This window comes from Larimichthys crocea, chromosome XXIII (assembly GCF_000972845.2).
Source record: "Larimichthys crocea isolate SSNF chromosome XXIII, L_crocea_2.0, whole genome shotgun sequence".
Lineage (NCBI taxonomy): Eukaryota > Metazoa > Chordata > Actinopteri > Sciaenidae > Larimichthys > Larimichthys crocea.
Genome location: NC_040033.1, coordinates 961,791 through 986,542, shown reverse-complemented (window position 1 = coordinate 986,542; position 24,752 = coordinate 961,791). Strand labels below are relative to the sequence as shown.

Sequence of the window (24,752 nt, the reverse complement as noted above, 5' to 3'; positions counted from 1 at the left end):
AGACCCCGTATTTGAAAACGTGACAGAAAATTTGCCCCGAGCCCAGTTTTGTGCGCCGGCTTTGACGAGGAAAGGAAATATGTGAAATACAAACTGTCCCCTAAACAGCAGAGAGAGGGGGAGATCTCTATCCAGAGAAAATTGGACACTCCAAATGTCTTTTTTGCCTCTCTATGGTATCATCAAGCAGTCGCAGATGGTTAGTAAACATGAGAAAGTTGTTTGCAGTTTCATTACAACCAGAAGGTGTATTAGTATAAAATCTTTAAATGCTGATTCCTTTTTAACATTTTGTCTAAGCATAGCCACCCATACTAAAAATGCATGTTTGATTTTCAGATGTTAAAGAAGTCAAGTCCACCACCTCAGCTTCAGTATAGCAAGTCATGATGAAACTGATTGTCATCCTCTCTATATCTATCTTTAAATGGTTAAGGAAGATCACATTGGCGGAGCTTGTTTGGGCCTCAAACAGCTTGAAAAAAGATATGCAACCAATCAGATGGCTCACGAGAAGTAGGATGTGGGTACAAGTCTTCCACTAGATTGATTTTCCTTCTGCTATCATCTGACACTTTTTTTGCAAGCGGACAGTCGCTGTACCCTGTATTTAATGCTTCCAAAGCCGATTGTGATTGATTCAAAGAAATACAAACAAGTAAGAGAGTATTTTTTTACCCCTAATGGACCCAATCTCAGAAGAACCAGGGCAACATTTTCCGGCGTAGCCATGATATCTAGGCCAGGAACTCCTCTGCAGTCCGATTAGCAACTTGATACTGCAAGATTATGAGAAATTCCTGCTAATCTCTATGAACACATATCTGCAGATGAAAGCTAATAAACAGCAAAATCATCGTGAGATGAGCCAATAAGTTCTGAGACTGAGACTGCACATGGACTGCTGCCACCAAAGACCTCTCAAACATGGTCGGTCGGTGCTACTTGGACAACAAATTGAAATCAGAATGCTTCTTGTCCTAAAATCTTGATTTAGAGTCTCCAATCATATGTTTAGAGATTAAGCTTGACCTTTCTCCAGAGTTGGATTTGGAATCTTACACAACAAAGTATTATAGAAGATGAGGGTCAAGATCACCTAACATACTGAGAACATGCAACAACGTCCGTATTCAAGTATGGATCCTGATTGTTTAATATCCATCTTCTCATTTTAATATTGAGTATCTTCATGTTGTTTCAGTCTCAGCTTGACCTGACACTGCTACTACTTTCAGTCCGCGATGTTTGTGTAATGAACCGCAACCTGTTGACACTTTTATCACCCATAGATTTTAGAAGGCAGTAGTCGCCATATGCATCGTTGGTTCACACTTTGCAGAGCATGATTTATTGGCTCCTGCAAAGGAAGTCAATGGCTAAATTAGCACTCTGACTGGAGGTGTAATTTCATTTATGAGCTGGAGTTGTAGAGTGCTGCTGGACAGAAGTGGATATATCCCCGTATTAGTTATGGAAGTACTCTGTCTTTAAGTAATAACTCTGCTTCTCTGCATCTAAATGATACAATATATATGAAGGAATTGATTGTCATTTATTTCTAAATGTCTTTCACTACATAAAAAATTCAGAGTGCTGAAATGGGCCAAACCGTATCAACAAAGTAATTGGTCCTGTGCACATTGCCACTGACTTGTAAACATGTTCTGATTTCTTGGCTTGAAGGTTGTGTTTCATATTAGTACAATCTAGATACTGATTAACTACCTGATTCAACAGGATCTTTGACTCCTTATCTAATTACGGGCTTGATATTTACCACGGAAAGGACAGTCCACTTTCATCAAGAGTCAGGCCTCCAATCAACGGCAGCTTTCTAATTACTAATTTATTTGCTAGTCTGGGTTTTGATTAGATGTGTGTAGATGCCTCAGGACCTCCATCGTTCAACTTGTTAAATAACTTGTCTCTGCAAATGGTTGTGCATTTTATACTAGTAGTACTGAAGTCTTTTGTTTTTTAAAAGAAAGAAAGTGTCTCTCTCTTATTACGGGTTGGTCAGATTGGTCAGATTCATTTCAGTGTTTCCATTCTGCACTCTGTATGTACAGACTGTGCGATCATGTCTTATCTCCCAGCAGAGAAGTCTGCTGGAGGTCCAGTTGAGGATTAGCAGAGCTGAAATAAGCAACTCTGTAACAAACAGACGTGAAAATAATGTGTTATGTGGTTTGATCAGTAATGATGCAGGTTGCTCTAATGCTCAAAATAAAATTGTACATTACGATGATTGACTGTTTCTAAATTTGGCTTTTCTGTGAAAGTACACTGTCTTGTTTTCAGCTCTACTAATAAACACTGTTGCTGTGTCCCAATTTAGGGACTGCGACAATCAAATGTGTTTACAACAAAATCATAGCAGTTTGGTTGGCCTGTTATTTTTGCAGGGGAACATTATGTAAATCCATGTACCGAGTAGATTTATGGCTGTGGCTACAAAAACAAGCAAAATATGATCATTTTATTGTCATCTGTGCAGCATCTCACAATATAAATTAACTATTGCAGCTAGAGTTGAGATTCCCTTAACGTTAAAAGTCATTCATATTAGATCTAGAACCTTAAAATGAATGGAAATGTTTCGTATGAGCTGCAAACAGAGAATCTATTTAAATGAGTGAATTATACAAAAAACATTTTGTTTGTCTAAGCCCTAAAGAGCCAGGAAGCTCATGTCCTGGGTCAGTGATGTACGTATGTATTTTCAGGGGTGCTATTAAAAAGACATTAGAAAGCAACAGCATGTGAAGCACACAGCATTACAATGTGTTGCTGCTGTGTTTCTTTCAAAGCCTCCGTGTTGTGTTCTGGTGGATAGATTTACAAGTGCTGGTGTTCGTGCATTGTGATTGTGCATGATCATTTCAGTTTCTGGTTTGTCCTGTCTTTGGCTTTGCACGCGTTTTGCAATGTACATATATAACCATATCTGTGTCATGATGATGTTAAGTAACCCTGTAACGGGTCATTCATCCGTAACGGGTAACAGCACTGACGTCTTGTTGCCTCGTTTATCCATAAAGACATTTAATGCTGTGAACTAGTTCCCTTGAGGGAACGCTCATCATTTATTTTTTCTGGCTTTCTTTAATTATTTGACAGTGAGAAATAGTGATATGGTTAATTAGTCGTAGCAGTAGAAAAGAAGACAAGAAATATTGTTGAAAGAAATATTAAATAAGTATCCTATAAGTAAATAATTTTATTATAATTCTATAATATTTACTTAATTTTCTCCTCATCAATGTTTATATTATGTTGATTATGATGTCACTATAGAAACTACAGTATTAATTATTACCACCACACTACCAACGCCAAAGAAATGACAATGCAGAAATTACATATTAATCTTTGCTGAAACAAGTTTGAACATTTTTGAATGTAGTTAGATGTAAAAACATCTGCTCTCATATGGTTGTATTGTAGTACATAATTAGCATATATTTCAATTTTCATTTGAATATTAAAAGTTGGCATGTAGCAGATGCTCGGGCTTAAATCGCTGCCCCTGCAAACACCAGCGGAGTCAAAGCAGTCACATCCCAGCTGATTCGTCTCAGCTTGTGACTGCTGTTCCTGTTTGTCATCACTTTTGAAACCGCTCAACTTGAAATAGTATCTCTCTCTTTTTTTTTTTTATTCTCTTGTTGTTTTGACTGATGCACCCTGCAGTTCAAGCCTGGATGATTCTGCCTCTGTGGAGCTCAGTTAGTTGTCTGAGGTTGCGACAACTTCCATATCAAAGTTCAGATTTTTTTTATATCTGACCGATGCTGATTGACATCCAATAGAAAATGTTATTTTTGTCTCCACCTCTTCATTTCAGCACTTTGCAAACAAGGTTTTATAAAGTCCATACTTATCCATCTATGTATATGTTGAAGTCCATAATATTTATTATAATAGATCTATCGTCTCCTCACCAATGCATCATGAATTATTCATTTGCATGTGTAGCTTACGTTCTCTGAAAATGTGCATAAATCACACTTGAGATGAAACTGAGGTGTGCTTCAGATTTCAAGACTTGCGTGTTCACAGCTCATTGATGTGCATCTGCAAATAAGAAATAGAGAAATACCGCCATTACCACCAGTTTGTGAAGTGTTGCCAGCCCACAATGGAAATGGGTTTTCTGTTATGTTGAGCTGTGACACTTCCCTGCGGAAAAAGAAAGTCTGTTTTTCTTAACATGTTTTATTCATGGGTGTGAAAATGAAATTGTTTAAATGATGATGTTGCTGCGGCGCCCTTGTTTTGGAAATACATTGGTTTTGTAAAATATATTTATAAAGTCTAAAATAGTAACTCAGCTGAGCAATTGGCATGAAAGTCTTAATCCTCTTGGTGTCAATTATAGCTGAACAAGTGGCTCGTTTTTCTTTTATTCTTTTCTCTCCTGGTGAGAAAGAAGCAGCGCTCTTCTCTAACAGTCTTGTAAGGATTCCCCCCCCCCCAAAAAAAAACTTTAATCTCTGTAGCTGCATTTCTTCACTGATGCTCGGGTAGAGTCAAGCCTAAGAAAGAAAAATATTAGATGCAAAAAATAGAGAGAAAAATACTGAATAATGTGATTTCTGAGTCAGATGTCAAGAGTGTTCTGTAGCTAAAAACATGGACTGGGGACCACTAGGCAGTGTAGGAATGCTGCAAAGGCTACACTGATGTTTTTCAATGGTCTTGGTAGAGAGTATATCAAAGTGCAGCACTGTAGATGTGTAATTTGTTCTCATAAAGCCTCGACCCATGACTTTATATGGACTAGGGATGCAACACAACATTAGATCACAAGTAAAGTCTCACTTGTTTTTGTCAGTAGAAATGTGGGAAATCCAATAATAACCAATAATTATAATTAACTGTGTCAACTGAATAACATCAATCAGCCAATTGTTTGGGCACTAATAATCATAGTAATTGAAGTCCCTCTGCATTTTTCCTGCTTTTTTACAGCAGTGACCCTGTGACTATTGTACATTTTACAATCGTGAATCAATTTTTGAAATGGTGAATCAAAAGAAACCCTGAGCTGTAACTTTGGCAACATTCTATTCTCTGTATTCACACACCTTCTGTCTGGTTTCCCTTGCAGCTTCACTCAAACTCAGATAAAGGCGACGGATCCGTCAGGTACATTCTGGACGGGGAAGGAGCTGGAACTATATTTATCATCGATGAAGTGACAGGAGATATTCATGCCACTAAGAGCCTGGATCGGGAAAGGAAAGCACATTATGTTCTGCATGCACAAGCTTTGGACCGCCACACAGAGGAGGCCTTGGAACCAAAGTCGGAATTCATCATCAAAGTACAAGACATCAATGACAATGCACCCAAATTTCCAGATGGACCCTTTGTAGCTACGGTGCCTGAAATGTCTGAAGTGGGTGAGTAGTGCTACAAAATAAACTGGACCTTCACATGGATGTTCTCCACTTTCAGCAGCTTTAATTTAAAAAAGTGAAAAGATGGGAAACTGTGTGAGCTTGAATGTTATGTTGCACTGCACTGCTTTAAGGTGGTAAGGTATTAGCATGAAGAACTGCGATCAAACATGTCATTGCCCTGTGCAGCATTCTGGTTTGTCCTCTATGTGATAAGGTTCTCCAGAATGTTTGATCTTCTATAAGCCAGCCAAGTCCTTTTTTTTTTTTTGTTTTCTGGTTGCTGTGATGGTTTCCCGGGTGGGCAGGTCTTTTATAAAGCACTCAATAATGCCTCCGCAGCAATCCCTGCCATCAAGGCTGTGGAGCCCTCTACATCATAGAGCAAAGAAAATCCTCTGTCCACCTCCTCTGAGACGGTTGCTCCTCATATGCCTAGAATCATGTGGCAAACATCTATTTTCTATTTCTTTATTCTACCGTTCTGTTTTTAGCAGGGGTGAACAAAGGCTTCAGTCCAGCAGATTCTGCCTCACAGCACAATAGCTCAAACGTATGATGCTCAAATATTTCACAGCATTCCTTCAAAATATATGTAGGTTGTCCAAATGTTGGCCAAACTGCTGTCAGAGCGACTTTGCTTCAAGTATACTGTAAGATAGTGAATTTGTGATACTGACAGTTTGGTGAAAACATTGTCTGTCTAAAAAAAAAAAAAAAAAATCTCCTTCAGTTGCCGAAAAGAAGTAGAAATACTCAGAATTTGAATAAAAAGGAGAAAACGAACAGCTTCATCAGTTTCTCACAGCGAAAATAAAAAGGAGAAAACGAACAGCTTCATCAGTTTCTCACAGCGAAAAGATGGAAATGTGCAGAACCGATTAAATATGCAAACCCCAATAGGCCTGTAGGCGCCCTCTTTATAAACAGTCAATATCTCCCTGGTTGCATTCATGAATATTCATCGACAGACGTGCCTGACACACATACAAGTTTGCAAACCGGTATATTTGTTCAAGTTGGATGTGTCAAGTGCATGTCTTAATCCCTTCGGCTGCTCTGTACGTTTCCATGCTTCGTATGTGGAATAATCATTTATCAGCATGGACTTTAAAGGGATCGTTTGGTTATTTTAAAGTGGGGTTGAATGAGGTTCATATCTATAGACAGTCTACCTACAGTAGACGGTGGTCAGCATGCAGTTTGGATCAGCAGATCAGCTATCCGGAAGTTAGGCTTATGCGTAGGGACAGGGAAGTTCTATGGTTAGTGCCAAAGAAGAATGTTGTCTGACAGCAAGGTAAACTAATGACTTACACAGATATTGATTTTTTTTGAAGGTGGCTACATTGTATTTTTTCTGCTGACCTCGTTCACAACAATGCTCTAAGGTTTGGGCCAGGATCCTGGCCTGCTTCCCTAAACTGTGGTGTGCGCTGACTGCCGTCAACAGTCCAAACTATGTAGAAGTACATCCTACAACCGCGATTCAAAAGTCTTGAACTAGAGGTCGACCGATTCATTGATTTGGCCGATTAATTGGTGCCAATAGGATTTATTATCTGTCATGTGGGGAGGCACATACATGCCCCTGCAACTATATCTATATATAATCTCTATACCTGCAATTTAAACCAAAAGGGGTTTCATCTACTTACTAACCACTGGAAATGATCATAGTTAGGGAGCCAACAGCGGTGCTCTGGAGATGCCGGAGAGTCGATAAGCTTGTCTTTTAGATGCAAGAGGCATCACTTGGGATTATCTTTGGCCAGCGGTGGTATTGAGTCTCAAACTAAGTATTTGTTTGCTTCCTTAGATCCTGAAGAGGAGTTTTTTTTTTTTTGAGATGAGGACTCGTATATTTTTAGTTGAACTGTGGGCTGTGTATTGAGTACCGACTGTATAATGCACCGAGGCAGACTTCAGATTCTTGTATTCTGTTTTGCGCCTCTTGTTGGTCTAGTGGTGACTTCTGACATGGGTTCCTTGTAAGGTTGACTCATACATAACTATGAATCTTATCTTTGTCAGATTTACGCTCTGATTGGCAGCCTGGCTCCCAGAAAACTGCTACTGTACAAAATAATTTTGCATCCATTCTTGCTCCAAACTATTGCCATTACATCAGCCTTAAAGAACAACATCGGATGACTTCTAACCCAAACTATCCTTTAAGGTACATAAAGGTGCTGTTGCTGTGGTGTAAGACAGAAGTATGTGTATGAAATCCTGCATAAAATGATTATTAGATACATCAGTTCCTGCAATCTTTGTCTCTAAATGAGGCTATAATAGGGTAATGAAAATATACTAGCAGCACTAATCTGTGTATTGGCATCCTTCATTTACTTTTAACGAGACTACTTATTTTAAAGTTTCAAATTGTTCGCTGCAAACTTCATCATTGGTTGCACAAAAAGAATCAATCACCATTGATGACCCAAGGGAGCAAATCAAGGACTGTGAAGGGGAAAATAATTAGCCTTTTTTTTCCCGCCCACCTCTTTTTCTGATGTCCATTAAAGTAATTCTTCTTCAGTGTGCCGTTTGCAGCGTCAAATCGGCTGTAACAATCAACTGTCCTCACACTCCAGAGCACTAATCCCCCAGCATTTGTCAATACTAGTGCTCCCAAGTGCAGGAAGGGGCTGTCTGGGTGCGTGGCAGCTAATTGGTTGTGATGTTCTCTTTTCCTGTCTAAATTGATTAGCTGGGCGCATGCCAGGTAGTCAAATGTGCTCATACTTGCCATTCAATTGTACAATCATATTTTTTAGAGTGCTAGATGAAAGGAGTATCAATTTCCTACTGCTGTATATCTCCCAGTTGAGATATCTCTAAATGGACATGCTGGAGATGGTAGCTGTGCTTTCCTGTCAACCATTTCACTTCTGGGAAAAGGTTTAATAGTGGTTTGAAAACTCAGATGCAGAGGTAGTAGCTTGTTTAGATAATTAGTTATGATTAAATGAGTGGAACTAATGCATGGAAATTGAACAGAATTGTACACATGGGTAAGTGTTGAACTCTTGATGAACAAAACAAAATAGAGATTCAGGGTTGCAAAGGACTGAACACGCACATTTGATTTATTTCCCCCTATTAGCTTCCCTCTCAAGTGTTGATTCCAGTAGACACTGCAATCCATCATGAAACACGGATCAATTTTATTTAACTCCCCCCATAAACCTCAGGTTTTATGAAATATATTTGCACATTTTATTCTGCTTTTGAATTTCCATTTGGTTTCCATATCTGATGACAGGCTGTCCTCAAAAACCCAACTGTGTATTGACATCCCATGAAGATATGATTATTTCAACCCATTAACTCTCAACCAACATCTTGTTAACTCATCGCTGCTTCATTACACTACACATCGAGGCAAAGTTGCAAAGTAAAGTTTGTTTTTTTGTCTCTCACTTTATGACAGCAGGGATGAGGCAAGTGGCATGGCTGTGGTGGTTGTAATCTAGTTTCAGAGACCAACTGTGATGTTTCAAAATTGCATTATGCTCTGTGGTCACAGAAGTAAATCCAGTGAGGTCAGTGGCGATAGATGGAATGATACCTAAAGTAGGTGATGAAAGTGTATGTAGAAAATTGGACACAATATGTAACTGGATTCATAATGGAAAAGGTGATTTTGTATATTTTGACCAAATATATATTTCACAATATTTTTAAAGAAAACCATTTTCTAGAAGAGTATGTGTCTGAGCAACCCTTTGTCACCCGCTGTCCCTACTGCACCTCATTATCTAGAACTTTCATAGACTGCTAGTGCACTACACTGGGAATCTTCATGAATAATATGAGCAAGCCATATACATTGAATGGTCACTTTATTAGGTACACTTGTACAGTCTAATGTGATCCAGTCAGCCCATTTTCACTCCCAGGTCCTCGAATACAGCAGCTTCTTCAGTGGCTTTACATTTAAAACTATGATGCTGCAAGTACCCGTCTGTCTAGATGCTGCATTGAAGTCGTAGACGTAGTATAAAGAGGGAGAAAGCCAGGATATAGAGGTGGAGTGGATGGGTCGAACGAAGACAGGACTTTCACCCATTAGACCACAAGTCAACATTGACTTCTTGTTACTTAGGTTAACATGTGTGATGTCACGTACCCATTTTAACTCAAACCAAGTCCATCGTGTGACCATTTAAACCCATAAAATGTGAAATGGTTCTCGGCAAGCTATATTTTGAACGTCTAATTGAACGCTGCATATTTAATGTTGGTTAATGTTGCAAACTTGTTGCAGAGCCTTACACGTGTACCTACAACGTCCTAGTTTGAAGTGTAGGACCACCGGCCAAGCTGTTTTTGTCGAGTTGGGATTGAGAACGTGGTTCATGGCGATGTACTGGGCTGCATTGTATTAAGTTGTTGGAAGTGCTTCTTGCATAACACCACCTTAAACTTGATATCAGTAATCGATTCTCTAAGTTGTTTCATTTTAGGGCTACCACTGTCATTGTTAGTTGAATGTATAGATATGTAGAACGAATGTATAGTGAACAAAAATAACACGAAATAACAAAAAGGCAGCTGGGAAGTCCAGACATACATGTAGATAAATCCAAAAAACAGAAATCCATATGAACAAAAATTCAGCGAACACTAGGAGTAGGGACAACAGAACTGCAGAGTAGAGGAACAAACACATGCACAAGGGAAACTAAGAAACACAGAGACAAAATACACAAAGGAAGGTGACAACTAATCAGGGACAGGTGAAACCAATTAATCAAAGTTACCAGGAAACACAAAGGCAGCAAGTGAAGTAACACAGGACACAGATACTGAAACCAGATTCCAAGCAATTTTACAGCATTTGCAATTCTAATTTTTTAAAGATAGTCCTCAGCAAACACGTGTATACTGTGACACTCTTCACTGAGGGCTCACTCTTTATTGAGTAGAATTGGACCTTTCATTGTAGCAATCATCATCTTAATAGTTATAGTAATATACAGTTTCTGAACACTTCAGTTGGAGTGCACTGTGAGCTGTGTTAAGCACATTGTACAGTCTTTTATGAATGCATAATGGGTGTATTATTATCAGTGAGAACATCCAATAATATGAATATGTGTTTGAAAAACTGAAGGACTTAAAACATTTTCAGATGCTTCACCATGCTGTATGGAAATATCAGTCATGAAAGGTCAAGGATGAGTATTTTCTTTACTCGAGCCATTAACACAGAATAATTCAAGCTCTATCAATTAAATGATGTACTAATAGGTTTTCCTAGACAGATGATTTGGAACCGCCTCCAAAGCCTCCAAAGCAATCCCAGAATTGATTAAGTCCAAATAATTCCCAGTGCAATTTTGTCTGGAAGGTTTGCAAAGATTCAGAGTGCCCGAGCATACTTTAGGGTACATGGTTCATTATGGGTGGCATTTTACTTTGCTCCTTCAGGTTTGCAGGAAAAAATATCTGGCAGGACACAGTGGAGTGACTTTCACTTGTTTAATTTAGTTTAATTCCCAGAGGAAAACAAGTGTCCAGAAGATTTAGAGGCCCTAGAATGTATCATACAGCTCATATGTCCCATAACGCAATCATACTATGATTCTTACATATACTAATGCAGCATATAAGCTTGCAATGCAATTACAATGCACTCATCATGCAATTATAACGGTTTAATGAAGCCTGTAATGCTGTTTGAGCAACAGTTCAAGTGTTAAATTGAACCACAATGGCTTTTACAGAGAATTTTTAAATATCAGTGTAAACTATGAGCCACCCCTCGAACTCTTCAAATCATTTGTCTTTGTTTTTGTCATTTTTTGAGCTGAAAAACTAGAACCAGAATGTGTACTCATATTTCACATTTGAATGTTTACAAGCTTGGAAAAAAAAAAAGCAATTTAACGTCCTTGTGACATACTGCAGTCCACCTTCGTGCAACAGTGTCTGTAAATAATTTCCATAACATATAGCCCGTTAATTTCTGTGCAGATATTGTTTGTGCTTCTATAATGCCAAGGTAGCATTTGCTGAGGAGCGCTAAATTGGATTTATTGTATTGTCGCTTTGGGTTAAATTAGATGATCTTCTTAAAAATACAGTCGCTCTCTCGTTTTCTTACCTTGCTATCATATATTTAGATTTCGTGCACAGTCCTGGGAATTAGAGGCACCAGACACGGTTGCTAGGAGATGTTCATCGCACAATTAAATCCAGTGATGGTAGAAGTATTCGGATCCTTACTCGTATTAATGTGAAAATACAGTAAAAATAAAAGCCCTGCATTCATCCTTCCCTATCTAAGTGCTCATTGTGCTATAAAATGGTCCCTATCACTTTTACAGTTATCTGTAATGTTTTGGATTAATATTACTGCTGCATTAACGTTTATATTGCATTCCTATAAAAGGTTGAACTCTATCTCCATTTTTGATGATTCTGACAATTTTCTTTGTATGGACTGTGCATATTCTGTTCCATCTACGGTCAGCATTTAGAATCGTATTGACAAATAATAAAAGATGTTTTGTCATATCAAAAGAGGATAGCTTCGGATAAATAACGCTTTGAGTGTTGAGCCAAGGATCGACGGCGAGCTCTGTGATCTTAGTCTGATGCACGCGCTTCACTGTCAGATGTCCATCAACCTGATTTCAGTCTAAAATAGTAAAATAGCTTTGATTAGGTGGATGTGCTGTGGCAGCATGGAGGACAGCTGCACTTTGGATAGTTCACCCACTCAGGTGGACGTAAACAGTCGAGTCGAGGCTCGGAAACACCTGCACTTGTCGTTAGAACTATTTATAGAAGAAACCACAAATCCATTTTCACTCACAATCGACGTGAATCCATTTAAAATATTGAACAGTTATCTAACTTAGAGGTAGAGTGTACGTCCCATTTACAGAGAATCCGACCTGTGGCCATTCGTTGCATGTCCTCCCCTGTCTCTCTCTCTCTTCATCATACCATCATATTCCACAAGATCATCCTATGTTTGTTGCATTGCGACAACCGTCTATTTAGCTTACAAATGTTCTCAACTCATAAAAATTTAATGCATGGTAAAATTCAAATTTCAGCAGATTCATATGGATTTGACTGAAAAAAATATTTGTGGCTGCATTGGAGTAGAAGTATAAAGTTGACTAAAATGGAAATACATTCAAGTACCTTGAATCTTTACAGTACTCGAGCTATATGCAATTAAATTCCACCACAGATTGATTCACGTCACTGTGCTGTTGTTAACATTTCTGTACCGTTAACAGAGACTCTGTGCTGTGTTCTTTTTTAGGCACTTCTGTGTTGCAAGTCACCGCGACTGATGCTGACGATCCCACCTACGGAAACAGTGCCAGGATAGTCTACAGTATTCTACAAGGACAGCCATATTTCTCCGTCGACCCCAAAACAGGTATAACTGCACGCTCGGGTAAATATGTTTGGACAATGCAAGCACCCACGTTCCTGCGAGTGTGGTGACTATAACTAGAAATGGGACTAATAACTTTCTTATAGTATTTATTGTTGATTTCCTAACGTGATCCAAAGTGATGGGTATATCATGCTGTGAAATCTGTGTACCATACGCTTCCCGCAGTGAACATCCTGTCCTGTTATTGCGGCACGTCTAACATCATAAAAGCTAAAGCAGCCACAGCAGAGTTATGGACTACTCATACGACCGCTATATTGTTGAGCACGCAATCCGCTCTTTGTGGGCCATAACTAACTCCTCAAGGGTCAGAGAAGACATTTGTAGAGAAGCCTTGTGAAAGCTATTGTTTCCGAGCCTTTGAAAGGAGGTAAAAAGCCACAATAGGCAGTACTCAGTCTTTGCAGAATCCATCTTTTGTCTGAGAGGGCATCTGCTGGAATCTATTAAATGTTAATAAACCTTCCAAAGTGCAAGACATATAACTTTTATATGATGTGAACAGTGTCTTCCTGTGAGCGTGTGCATGTCAGATCCCTCTTTGTCTCACAAACGAGTGTGCACGTGCACATCCGTCTCGAGTTTTGCCTCTCCTGCTGCTGCTGCACTCGGTTAACACCAACAACAATCCACTTGTATGAATTGATTCATTGCTGTCTGAAACAACTGTTGGCCCCTTTGAGACTATACCGCCCATGTAAAACATGAATTCTTCGCTGAATGAGCAACACAAATAAATTGCTGAATATTTTGACTTCACCTCGAGGGAAAGGCAGCGGGGATTGATGGAGCAATTTCACAGCGGTGTGGTGAGGCAGAAGCAATGCCAATTTCTGAATTTTTTTTTTTTTTTTCACATGCCGCCACGTATTTTGTTCCGTCAACTGTACGTTATTGCTGTTGAAATCTGTTTTAAATCACATTTTGACTGTTGAAATTATTATCACGGTGATTTTCGACTACTTTTCCATATGCAGCGAGCTTTCCGACACGTCAAGATGGCTCATTTTGCTCGAGCTGACTCGGCGTCTTGTCTGCATTGTAATTCAGAGTGGGGCTTGCAGAGGAGTGTGATCGAAAGCCCGGCCAGCTGCACTCTCTGCACAGCACTATTCCACCCACACGTATTAATTTATACAAGTCGGCAGTTGTTTTCAGCACTGGCAAACCACCCTCCTCCCTCGAATTAGAACAAGGAACTCCGTGGAAAATGGTCAGTGGAAGATGTGAACCCGAAGGGGTGGGTTGTTGCACTTGCAGGTGATCTTTAATGTGTCGTAAAGCAGTTGTGTTGGCATGCTGTGCTTTACACCTCCTCATATACACATGTGCATTCTGCCCACCATGCTTAAGCTGCTAGAGACACCATCATGGGGAATTCATGCATTATTAACAGGACAACACACATGCAAGCGCACACAGGGACAATTCCACCTCTTCCCATTTGACCTTGGTCTGGTGACCTGACACAGCAGTGACAGATTTTACAAGACCCATGAGGTAGAAGAAAAGATCATTTAAGGACAGGGGGTAATGATAGCATTTGGCCTGCACATATGGTGCTAAAGGAATCCCCAAAGGACAATCTCAGACTTGACCCAAATCCTCAGCAAGAAACAAAGTGAACAGTTTTACCTGTTTTCCGCTGCCTGTGTCTGCGGTTTGATCATCTCAAACCACCAGCGAAATGACAGGTCTTTCAGGGCTTTTTGAGGAAATTGTATTAAATGGGAAATTGACCACAGTTACAGTGTATAGCAGTGTTCAACCTTAGAACAGGATACAGGTCTTATGTAACAGGATGTCTTAGCAAATCAATCCTAAACTTGTGTTTCAGCTCCTGAAACTTTCACCAAAATCGCCCAGTAACTATCTGCGATGCCTTGCAGCTGAATTTAAGAGCATCTTGTAGTTTTGATACTCTGACTGTGCCTGAAATACTGTATGCTCATATTATCATTCTGTGGCTAAATTAGGGTTGCATCTGTTTATTTTGCCAATATACAGATACAGTTACTCCTAACTAATCGAATTAGTGGGCTGCCCCTGTGATTAATAATGTATTTTCATAAAGCTGGAATAATCCAAATTGAAGCAGTGCAGCCTGAGATTTTTCTGCCTCCAGTAAGAGTCAAGCTTCACAAACACTGGGTCCTACATTTCCCATAATGATTTGTAGTGTGAAACTCTATTGTGCCGTGATTAGAATCAGCTCCACTGTTTCAAGTTACATGACCTCGTCCTGCCAATCTTGTAGATCCATATCATCGAGTCCAAGAATATTTTAGGCCTCCTATATTCTGGAGACAAGATCTGCAAAGTAACATTATCAACACGATTTTGTGACACATGTTGCTTTAACATTGTGACAGCTTAACTCTGACTTGTGAGTCTCATCCAAACCACAGAAACAGATTCATATAAATAAGTTTGTTACATTTCCAGGTTTATTTGTGCAGCCGCAGATCACACACCGAACCGCCGATAACTTGCCTTGAATATTTTACCAAAGCGGAGGAATATTTCATTGCACATTCTGCATTTCAAAGTCAGATAACCAAGACAGACACGTTAATAAATGATACTTCTCGACTGACTAATTAACTCAGAAAACAGCATTAAGGCAGCTGCTTGTCTCCTCTGGAAATAAGATTCAGTCGTGGATGTAAATTTCTAATTGATGCGTCTACGATGGTGTCATGCAGCATGCGAAACAAAAAAAAAAGGAGAGATAGGAATTGGGGATTAGATTTACTTCGCTGAAGAAATAAATGAGCATGACACAGACTTTGTAAAGGGAGAAATAAAACTGATGCAACAGATAATGACGGAAGACCTGAGGGGAAAAACGTGGGCCAGAAGAAAACAAATGTGGCAGCTCGGCACTGCATTACACTAATTTGACATACCCGGAATATTTTGTATGGGCCTTGCAGTTCTTATTCATAAATAATGTTGATAATGAATAAAGTTGCACACAAAAAACAAAGGGCAGAGTTGTCTGTAAGTACTCATGTGTGATCGACGTTCAGGTAGATGATAAGATTCTCATCCCAGCAACATGAGGTGCAATACCAATGATCCGTTGTCTCGGTGCAGATTATGAGATGATGTGGGAGATTACGTTTCTATCGTAACCACTCCAATTGGCTAAAATGTTCTGACAACTTAATAGTGTTAAACAAAGTCAGCCGGAATCACAGGTTAAGAGATTTAATGAGTGTTGTAAAAATGAATGTATCATGAATGACGGAGTCTTTAATACCTGGAAAAACTTGAAAAGGATGTGACTACAAAAAAACACATTAAAATTAAACAGCTATGCACTGCAATGAATTTTAATGGAGTATTTATTAAGAAACATTCAGAGTGTTAAAGTGAGATCATCATCATGAAGACCTGAATGTCAGGCTGAAACATGCCACACAAATATGAACGTCTCAGGTCACGTGCAGATTTCTACTAATCAAAATAACATGTTGTTATGAGCGTCATATAAAGCACGGAGAAATGTCATTTACAGGTGGATGATCCACTTGTTGGTTAGTGAAGCACAGAAGCTCCGACCGTGAACTACTACAGCCACAGAGGCCGCTGATTATCACACCGTCAAAAAGAGTGGAGAGACTAATCAGTGAAATCTCCTCGGTGCATTATGTGGCTGGAGTAAAAACCTGCAGTCTCATAATTCAGTACAATTCCTGGCAGCCGGTGTAACTGCATGTACTGCAAGTTTTCCTAATTCATTCATTCATCACCAATGAACAGGAATTCATTTGTGGTTCTCTAGAAATTGGAGGAATAAGGTCAACATTTGGGAATATTTGTTGCAGAGAGTTGGATGATACCACTCTCATGCAGATCATCAATGCAATAATGATATTATATATAAATGATCAGTCTTCACGGATAATTACGCACAAATTGAATGAGTGTAGCCTCTTTTCCAAAAGTATCCAACCATTTCTTGAATCTTTTTCAAACGTGTTGCATTCAGAGGTTTGTTACAGTCAAGAGTTTCCAACAACAGCCTCGAAATTCTGCCAAGGTGTCCTTTCAGAAAGACCCCGAGCCCCCCGCCTGCTGCTTCTGTTGTGACTCGTCGGGGGATTTTGGTCAATAACAAGAGCAGACGCACAAGGACAAGAGAGTATTAGACAGACAGGCTCACTGAATGTAAATCGCACAAGATAAAGGTTAAAAGTTGTGTCTCGCTGTACGTTTGACAGGTTCTCTTTGAGGAAGTTGTCACTTTTTTGTCTCTCGTTATAGCCACGAGTGCTACATGCTTACTGTTTTAGGAACGCTCGCTGCAGTGGCTTTACTTGATTACATGGTTTGCAAATCACAAAACTGCAAGCCGGCGGTTTTATTAAGAGCTTTCCTATATCTCAGCAAAAGTACGTCTTAGACAGCAGATGCATTTATCCTTTTTATAGTCGGGTCGTAACTCCTGTCTTCCCCATCACTACTGTGCATCTGTCACTTATCTGCAGAGACATCAAGGTTATTCCTCTTGAGTCTCATAGTCGAATGCCCCCCCCCTCAACCTCACCTCACATCTGCACTCGCTGACACACACTCATGCAAACACACACGGCACAGCTGAAGCCCTAAGTCCCTTTAGCATCTTAAATAGGCTAATTTCTCTGCTGATCTGGGATTTGCGAGTGTTCGAGTTTATTGAAGGAGCTGACACAGATCAAGACGTTTTTTTTTTTTTTTTTGCGGTTCATGGATTAAGTCTTACCACTGATTAGATCAAGGAAAAAGCTGTCACTTGTCAATCAATCGTGATGTAATCTTGAACAGTCCGACCGGTTATTCTCAGTCACATACTGTATATGATCCGATATATAAACAGAAAAGGTCTGCTATGATTTTTATAGCTGCTTTTGTTGCTGTTATCTACCCTTTTTTCTCTAGAAATGCTGTAGGAGTGCAGACACACAGGGATAACATCGTATTGGATGGGCCAAAAACCAAGATTCCTGAAGCTGGAGATTGAAGAGCGCTTTAGTAATCTCCTATAATCCTTTTTGTTCACCCAGGAGATTGTCCTCCTTTAGAAGTTTCCAGCCAGACAAAGAGGTGGATAGTGTGATGGTATCAACTCTAATAGACTGGGGAGGTTGAGGAAAAGGCTAACCACCTCGCTGTGTCAAATGGGCCGAGGTTCAAGGAAGTCAGCTCTTTCTCAATTATTTTCTAAATTAACCGACGAGCTCCATAGAGATTGAGTGGAGACTATCTGAGGTATTGCGGTTCAGGAATGTTCAGGAAAGGCAGTTCAGGGGTGCAATCTTCATGTCAAGCGCTGACATACCTTTCAGGTACTTGCACTTTCCAAAGAATACCCCCTGTGGCCTTTTCTGTATTGTTAAAGAATTTCATTTTAGAATGAATGCAGTTCAGCGATTGCATGTTTGTAATGTAGCTGCATCAGTTACGTAACGTGTTCCTGCGCATTCCTAGGTGGTCACAGATCTGTCTCGCTGTTGAGTCTTCTCGTTTGTTTTGTTGTTTTTTTTCCATGACAAATGATCGACAGCACGTAATCTTCACTCTCATGGACGACTGTGGAATTCCCCAAACTAAAAAATGAAAAGCTCACACTTGTGCCCATTGTTCTTCAACCCGCCGCTTTGAAATATTGCTCAGGAGCGATGCGCCTTCATGAGTAAAGGGGTAATAAGAGACTTGAAAGGTCAGCTCGTCTGTCTCGGTGTTGTTTTAATGGAAAGTGTGGGCAAGTGCCAAGGCCTGTGTGTCTCAAGGACCCCAGGTTAAGCAATGCGATGACTCTAAGTTAATAACAAAGGACTTCCGGTGGAGTTTGCAGAGCCTGCGTCGTTGCCTGAAAGTGGCTGCAAGCACTTTGATTAGTTTTGAATCCAAGAAAAGCAGCAAATCCATGCTGAGACTTGGCATTTGAAGAGAACAAGGTGGCAAATATAAAATGCCAATGTTCTGGTTTGCATGTATGCACAGTTTATAGACTTCTCAATGGGAACCTACAGGCTTTCAAAATATAAAGCAGTCAGCAGCAGCGTGAAAACAGTCACAAACTATAAAGATATAAATATATTTGTATTTAAATGCCCAATTTTAACCTTGTGTTTGGTTTATTATCTAGATCCTTTATTGTTTTTTTTGTGCAATCCTCGAGACCACAGAGAATTCTAATAGCTCCAATATAAAGACTTAATAAGCATTTAACTAATAGTTCTGGCATTTCCAACAGCGAGGGCAGCATGAAGTTAATCTATCCAGTTAACTCAGAGTTGCAAACGTAACACAGTCTGATATATTCTGCTTTCCAAATGCTAAGCAGACAGTGACAAAGTATTCTTCACCAACTCACAGTTGGTCAGTCGACTCCCGTTTAATTTAGCTAATCATTCAACTGGAACTACATTAACCACTATTGTTACTTTTAAATCAAGAACTAATTCGAGTATCGGACAATTAAATGAATAAATGTGCAGAGGGAACAAAGTGTGGCTATTATAAAATATCTTTTTATAGTGTCAGAGAGGAATCTACCTGGCAGTCGGAATTTATTTGCTTTGATATCTCTTTGGAATAAAGCCCTACAACACGTCTGTCGAGCTTTCTGTCCTACTGAACAACTGTTCTTTTGTAAAACACACACAATGACACAATATGAGCATTAGAATCAGAGTTTATGCATAAAAATAGACAGCAAAACAAACAAACACGTGGCTAAGTCTAGTTTAACTCGAGGTATACAACAAGTAGAGTTTCTGAGGAATCTGAGGACATTGAAAAACTCTTCTTTAATCACCGAACTGATTATGTCCTTTTTATGAAGAAGCTCTAGAAGCATCAGCCGCGAGAGAAATCTGAACAGGAGGAATCAATAGGTGAGAGTTTATTCATACCACACAACTGTGGTTGCAGTAGCTAATTCATAGAAATTTCATCACCTTGTCAAGTTTAGAGTTTTAAAGGTTACGTGACGGGGGTTATAAAAATAATACGGCATTGACTCACACCTGCACAACACCTTCAGCTCATCTCATCAGTTTAATAGAACTTTTCCGCCCGTTCTGTTCAGTCGTGCTAATTACAAAGTAATTCCCCTTTTTGTTGATTTACTGCTGATGAGTCGGTTCACAGGAAGTCAATGGGACCTCAGCTACAACTCAGTGTGACAGATGATGTGTAACCCAAGATCCTCCTGGATCTTAATACAGTCGGCTGCCATGCTCCCTGACCCACTTTTTAATGATTATTCTGCCTGAGGCGGGTGGATTAGGTTCTGTCTATAGAGTCTTGGAGAAAGAAAGAGGGAAAAAGAAATGACCTATTGTAGAAGAAAGCTATAGCTGCCTCTTTTGTGGAATTAGAAAATCATGAAACTGCATTCATTTAACTCCAAAATGATTTTTTTATTTTTTTATTCCGGCTGTCGAAGTTTGAATTTGAAATCCAGTGCAAACGGAATAATAGCATTAAATGGTAATTTACTCAGTCAAACATCTGAGTCGGTTAATGATGTATCCGATTTAAGAAGTGTAATATACATTTTTAATATTTTGTTCAATGCAGTTTTTTATACAGAAATTGAAAACTACTGAAAGCTTGAAAATTAACCACAACATTACGGAGATGCATATTCCATTTAGCCCTAGATTATTTGTCTTGAGTGATCATACAGTCCTGACAGGACAGGATAAACATATTAAAAGCTTTGTCCAAACCAGTATTATGATTGGTAGACAAATACTTGTCAGGGGATGGAAGACGGAGGGGGTACCCTATCCGCAGGAGTGGGCTGTGGAGTTGGCACGAGTGGCAGCATTCGAAAAAATGTCATGTAAACAACTGGGTAGACTGGATCTATATGAAGCAAAATGGGGCAAATACCTAATTTATTTAAGAGGCCCCTAAAAGGGTATGGGTAATGTAGTGGAGAGACGCAAGTTTTCAGTTAATTGTGTAAAAAAAATATATATGTAGATGTGCTTCTTCTTGTTTTTGTGTGTATTTTATTTTGTGATTGTTACTTATTCTTGTTGTCTGTTAACAGAATATTGCATTAAGGCAGAGCTTGCTTTATCTATTTCTCGTATTGATTTTCCCTCGAATCACTTTCTGTGTCTATTTTTGCTTTGGTTTATCTTGCATCATGTCTTCATCAATGTATTTAGGGTAGCTGTTAAAGTTGTACATGAAGGAGCACAGGGGTAGAGGTTAGTAACCAGAAAAGGATCAGCATGGTTGGTGGTGTGTGTTCAGGGGGGCGGGGGGATTTGTGTTTTTGTATTGTTGAATAATGAAAATAAAAACTGTTAATCACAAAAAAAAGAAAGAAAATGAACCACAACAAAAACCTACACGGTATGTAAGTGGATTTGGTGTTGAGTTATTTAATACTGTACACAATATTAAACATAATAATGTTTTTGACCAAGGAGTTTCACATCTTCTTGCAAATGTAAAACGTTCTTGTCCACGTGGGGGCAGACCAGGTCAATATGGTGAACTTACGACAACATCAGAGTTTTACTTGGTCCAGAATCTTTCAGGTTTCCATCCTCTCCTGAGAAATAAAGCTGGATGTTCAGCTGCTAAATGCTCCACTAAGTTGACCAGCTAGCCACTAAATTTAAGTCTGTCATACGGCAGAGGGCAGCAGGTGTGAAGTGAGTTTTCAAAGCTTTTTTTTTTTTGCTGAAACAGCTGCCTCTTGAGTTTTCTGACAACAGACAACAGACTGTGAAGGCACCTGCATAATGTGATTTAGTATAGAACACTTCTTTTATTTGGTTTTTTTGGACATAATTCAGTCAGAAAGGGTCTGGAAACGCTTGTACGCTGGGAATGATGTTTTGCCTGCCAAAAAAAATAAGCATACGCTGACCCACCGTGTTTGTGAAAGGGTCAAATTGAAGTTTATTGTGTTTATTTTTCTTACAAGACTAAAATGAAAACAGTTGGAGTCGAGCATGAAATAGAACAACTGTATTTTGAACATGCATGTCAGAGATGGAGCAGGAAGAAATGCTGTTTCATTTTAAATTATAATCTATACTCAATCTCATTATACATCCAGAATCATCCTCTGTGTTCATGCATGCAGATGCATGTACATAGAGGATGATTGTGTTCATCCCTTATGAGGATATGAAATTACCACAAACTTCTTGGCTTCTTAATAATGGGTAGAAATTCTTGTTAATTCTTTTGCTGAAAAACATCAGAAGATAACACATTTTCACAGAGCTTCAGTGATATTAGTGCTGCCTTGGTTCATTCTCTAAAGACATCGCATCAAATGTCACCTCCTGTTGTGATTCCCGCTCACAACATGAGGCGACAACAGAAAACTCCATTTACCATCATGATCAACGCAGTCCCATTTTCTCCCAGGTCTCACTGCTCCCGATCAACCGTTGTGTATTATTGCAGAGGGGTTCACAAGTTCACCACAACATGAGTTCAATGGTTGCCGGAGGGTCTTGGCTGGAAGGAAAAGCAAGATTTACAATGAACACTGACGCAACTGGTGGAACATATTAAATCAGGCTCCATGTGGTTGATGCGGTTTCAGGGAGTTAGGGTGGCGAATTAACCCTCTGGAACAGATATAGAGACACGCACACAAAACTAATATGTGTGAACAGACATGTTAAGACTTCACACAAAGAGACACACACAAAAAGACAAATATATGTGCAAGACACCCGGCTATTACATTCGGTAAATCACCTACCGCACAGCAACACTGGAAGCAAATATTCTGCCTTTGGCTTGATGCTGTGTAGCAATTTACCTGCGTACAGTTTCTCTATAGTGGGAAGAGGTGCAGTCATATATCACTGAGTTAGCATTGTGAAAGTTCATGGCTGTGTTTGCTGTGTTATTGTAGTAATAAACGTGATCGAGTGGGTGGCTTAGAAAGTTGCATTCTGCCCCTATCCAAGGTTGCATAGTCATTTTAAATATAATGAAAAGTGAGGAAAGGCTAACCTTGACTGTGAGAGACCCGGAAAATCAAAGATGAAAGAAGCACGGTTTTATGGTGTTAGTCTTTAAAGGAAAGGTTGTTACGGTGTGAGTAGTCCATAACCTGAAGAAGTTTTGGTAGGAAAGAACAAAAATCAGGACAATGGCAGGAAACCGTTATCTTCACCCCCTCAACTCTGTTTCTGTCCATGTCGTGTTGTCTTGTTGTATTTATTCTCAAAGTTTCCGTTACCCACAAATTGATTCTTTCATTTCTCAAATGGTTTCTTGTCCTCCAACCACGCAGGAATCATCAGGACTGCCTTAGCTAACATGGACCGGGAAGCCAGAGAACACTACACTGTTGTTATCCAAGCCAAAGACATGGCAGGCCAGGTCGGAGGCCTCTCTGGCTCAACCACCATCAACATCACTCTGACAGACATCAACGACAACCCGCCCAAGTTTCCCCAAAGTAAGTACCCAACAACACAAAATAAAGGCTTCAGTGCAGTATATATAAGAAACAGACAGCTGTTTGTGTTGGAATAAGGTGCATTGTGCTAAATTCTCTGATTGAAAACTCTTCACCCTGAAAATAATGTTGCCTTTTGGCTTTTTTGCAAGGAAACTAGCCAGAAGGGCAATTAATTAGTAAAACAACCAGTGGTAATGGCAATGAGTTACTACTACTTAACTGTACAGCACCTTCTATTACAATAAATGTCCAAGCTCTGGATGGAAATATAATCAGTTGTTCTCCGTTTTTGGCCTTGAGCAGAAGACCTCCCCTTACAGACGCCTGAGGCGGTTGCATTAACTGAAATGCATCCAGAAAAAGAGTTCTGTACTATATTTTTCTTGGGGAAGTACAAATATGACTGTTGGAAAGGTGCTATTTTTAAAATCATTTACATAGCAGAGAAAAATCTTTTTATGCATTTGCCCATGAAACCCAGGCAAATGATGCTTTTCCAGTGTGTTGGAATAACAGCGTTTCAAGTATTTGCAGACAAATATATCAATCTTAGGAGAGCAAATCATGGATTTTATTTTAATTATTGATGCTTCCTGTCATAGACCTGCTCTGAACCTCACTGTGATGCATTATACTTCATTATTGTGTGACTAATATTGCAGTTCAATGTTCAATAATTAGCTAAATTAGACTGGCATTAATCAAAACACTGTTTTGCAGCGTTTTTTCCCCCCATTTTGATGATGAATTTAAGTAATGATAAAGTTGTAATTCTTTGTCTTTGAAAGTGCCTCATCAAACACAATCCCCCCACGGCTGAGTTTTCCATCTTGTGCTGCAGTGACAAGCTATTTCAAAACCATCAACATTCTGTGAATAATCATCTGCCTTAGAGTTTGATCCGTGCCGTTGCAACGCTATCAACCACAGTTTAGTATTTAATGTCAATTGAAGCACTGCAGAGTACTTTTAATGATATTCCCTCAGGAACAAATGGCGGCATAATCCAATTGAACAGCTAAGACTTTTTTTAGGGAAACATTCAGACAGTGATGTGAGGCAGATCATGTCTTTTTTTTATTTAATTTTTTATTTGCTGTCTCTAAACGGGTGCACATCAATGTTGATCCACAGAAAATTACCAACTGTACGTCCCTGAATCGGCTCAAGTGGGGAAACCGGTCGGGAAGATCAAAGCCAATGATGAGGACCTCGGCATCAATGCAGACATCAAGTACAGCATCATTAACTCGGAAGGGGCCACTATGTTCTCCATATCCATGGACAGAGACACAAGAGAGGGCATCATCAGCCTTAAAAAGGTAAGCTAATGCTGTTTACAAGACAGAAATGCAATCCATCCGAGACACTTGTATGAGGAAATAGCTACGTCTGCCAGGCTTTTGATCGGACTTAAAAGTGAACTTTAAAGAGCTTTGACCAGTGTCGCTGTAAAAAC

At 39.4% G+C, this 24,752-nt stretch overlaps 1 protein-coding gene across 2 annotated transcripts in view; it reads left to right on the top strand.

The window, feature by feature from the left end:
- Nucleotides 1-24,752, top strand: part of LOC104919696 (cadherin-18) — a 167,406-nt gene that overhangs the window by 116,951 nt on the left and 25,703 nt on the right. For both annotated transcript variants that reach the window (XM_019279373.2, XM_019279372.2), the window contains exons 3-6: nucleotides 5,117-5,411; nucleotides 12,700-12,819; nucleotides 23,123-23,290; nucleotides 24,428-24,615. In XM_019279373.2, coding sequence (XP_019134918.1) covers nucleotides 5,117-5,411; nucleotides 12,700-12,819; nucleotides 23,123-23,290; nucleotides 24,428-24,615 — 771 coding nt within the window. The remainder of the gene's footprint in view (nucleotides 1-5,116; nucleotides 5,412-12,699; nucleotides 12,820-23,122; nucleotides 23,291-24,427; nucleotides 24,616-24,752) is intronic.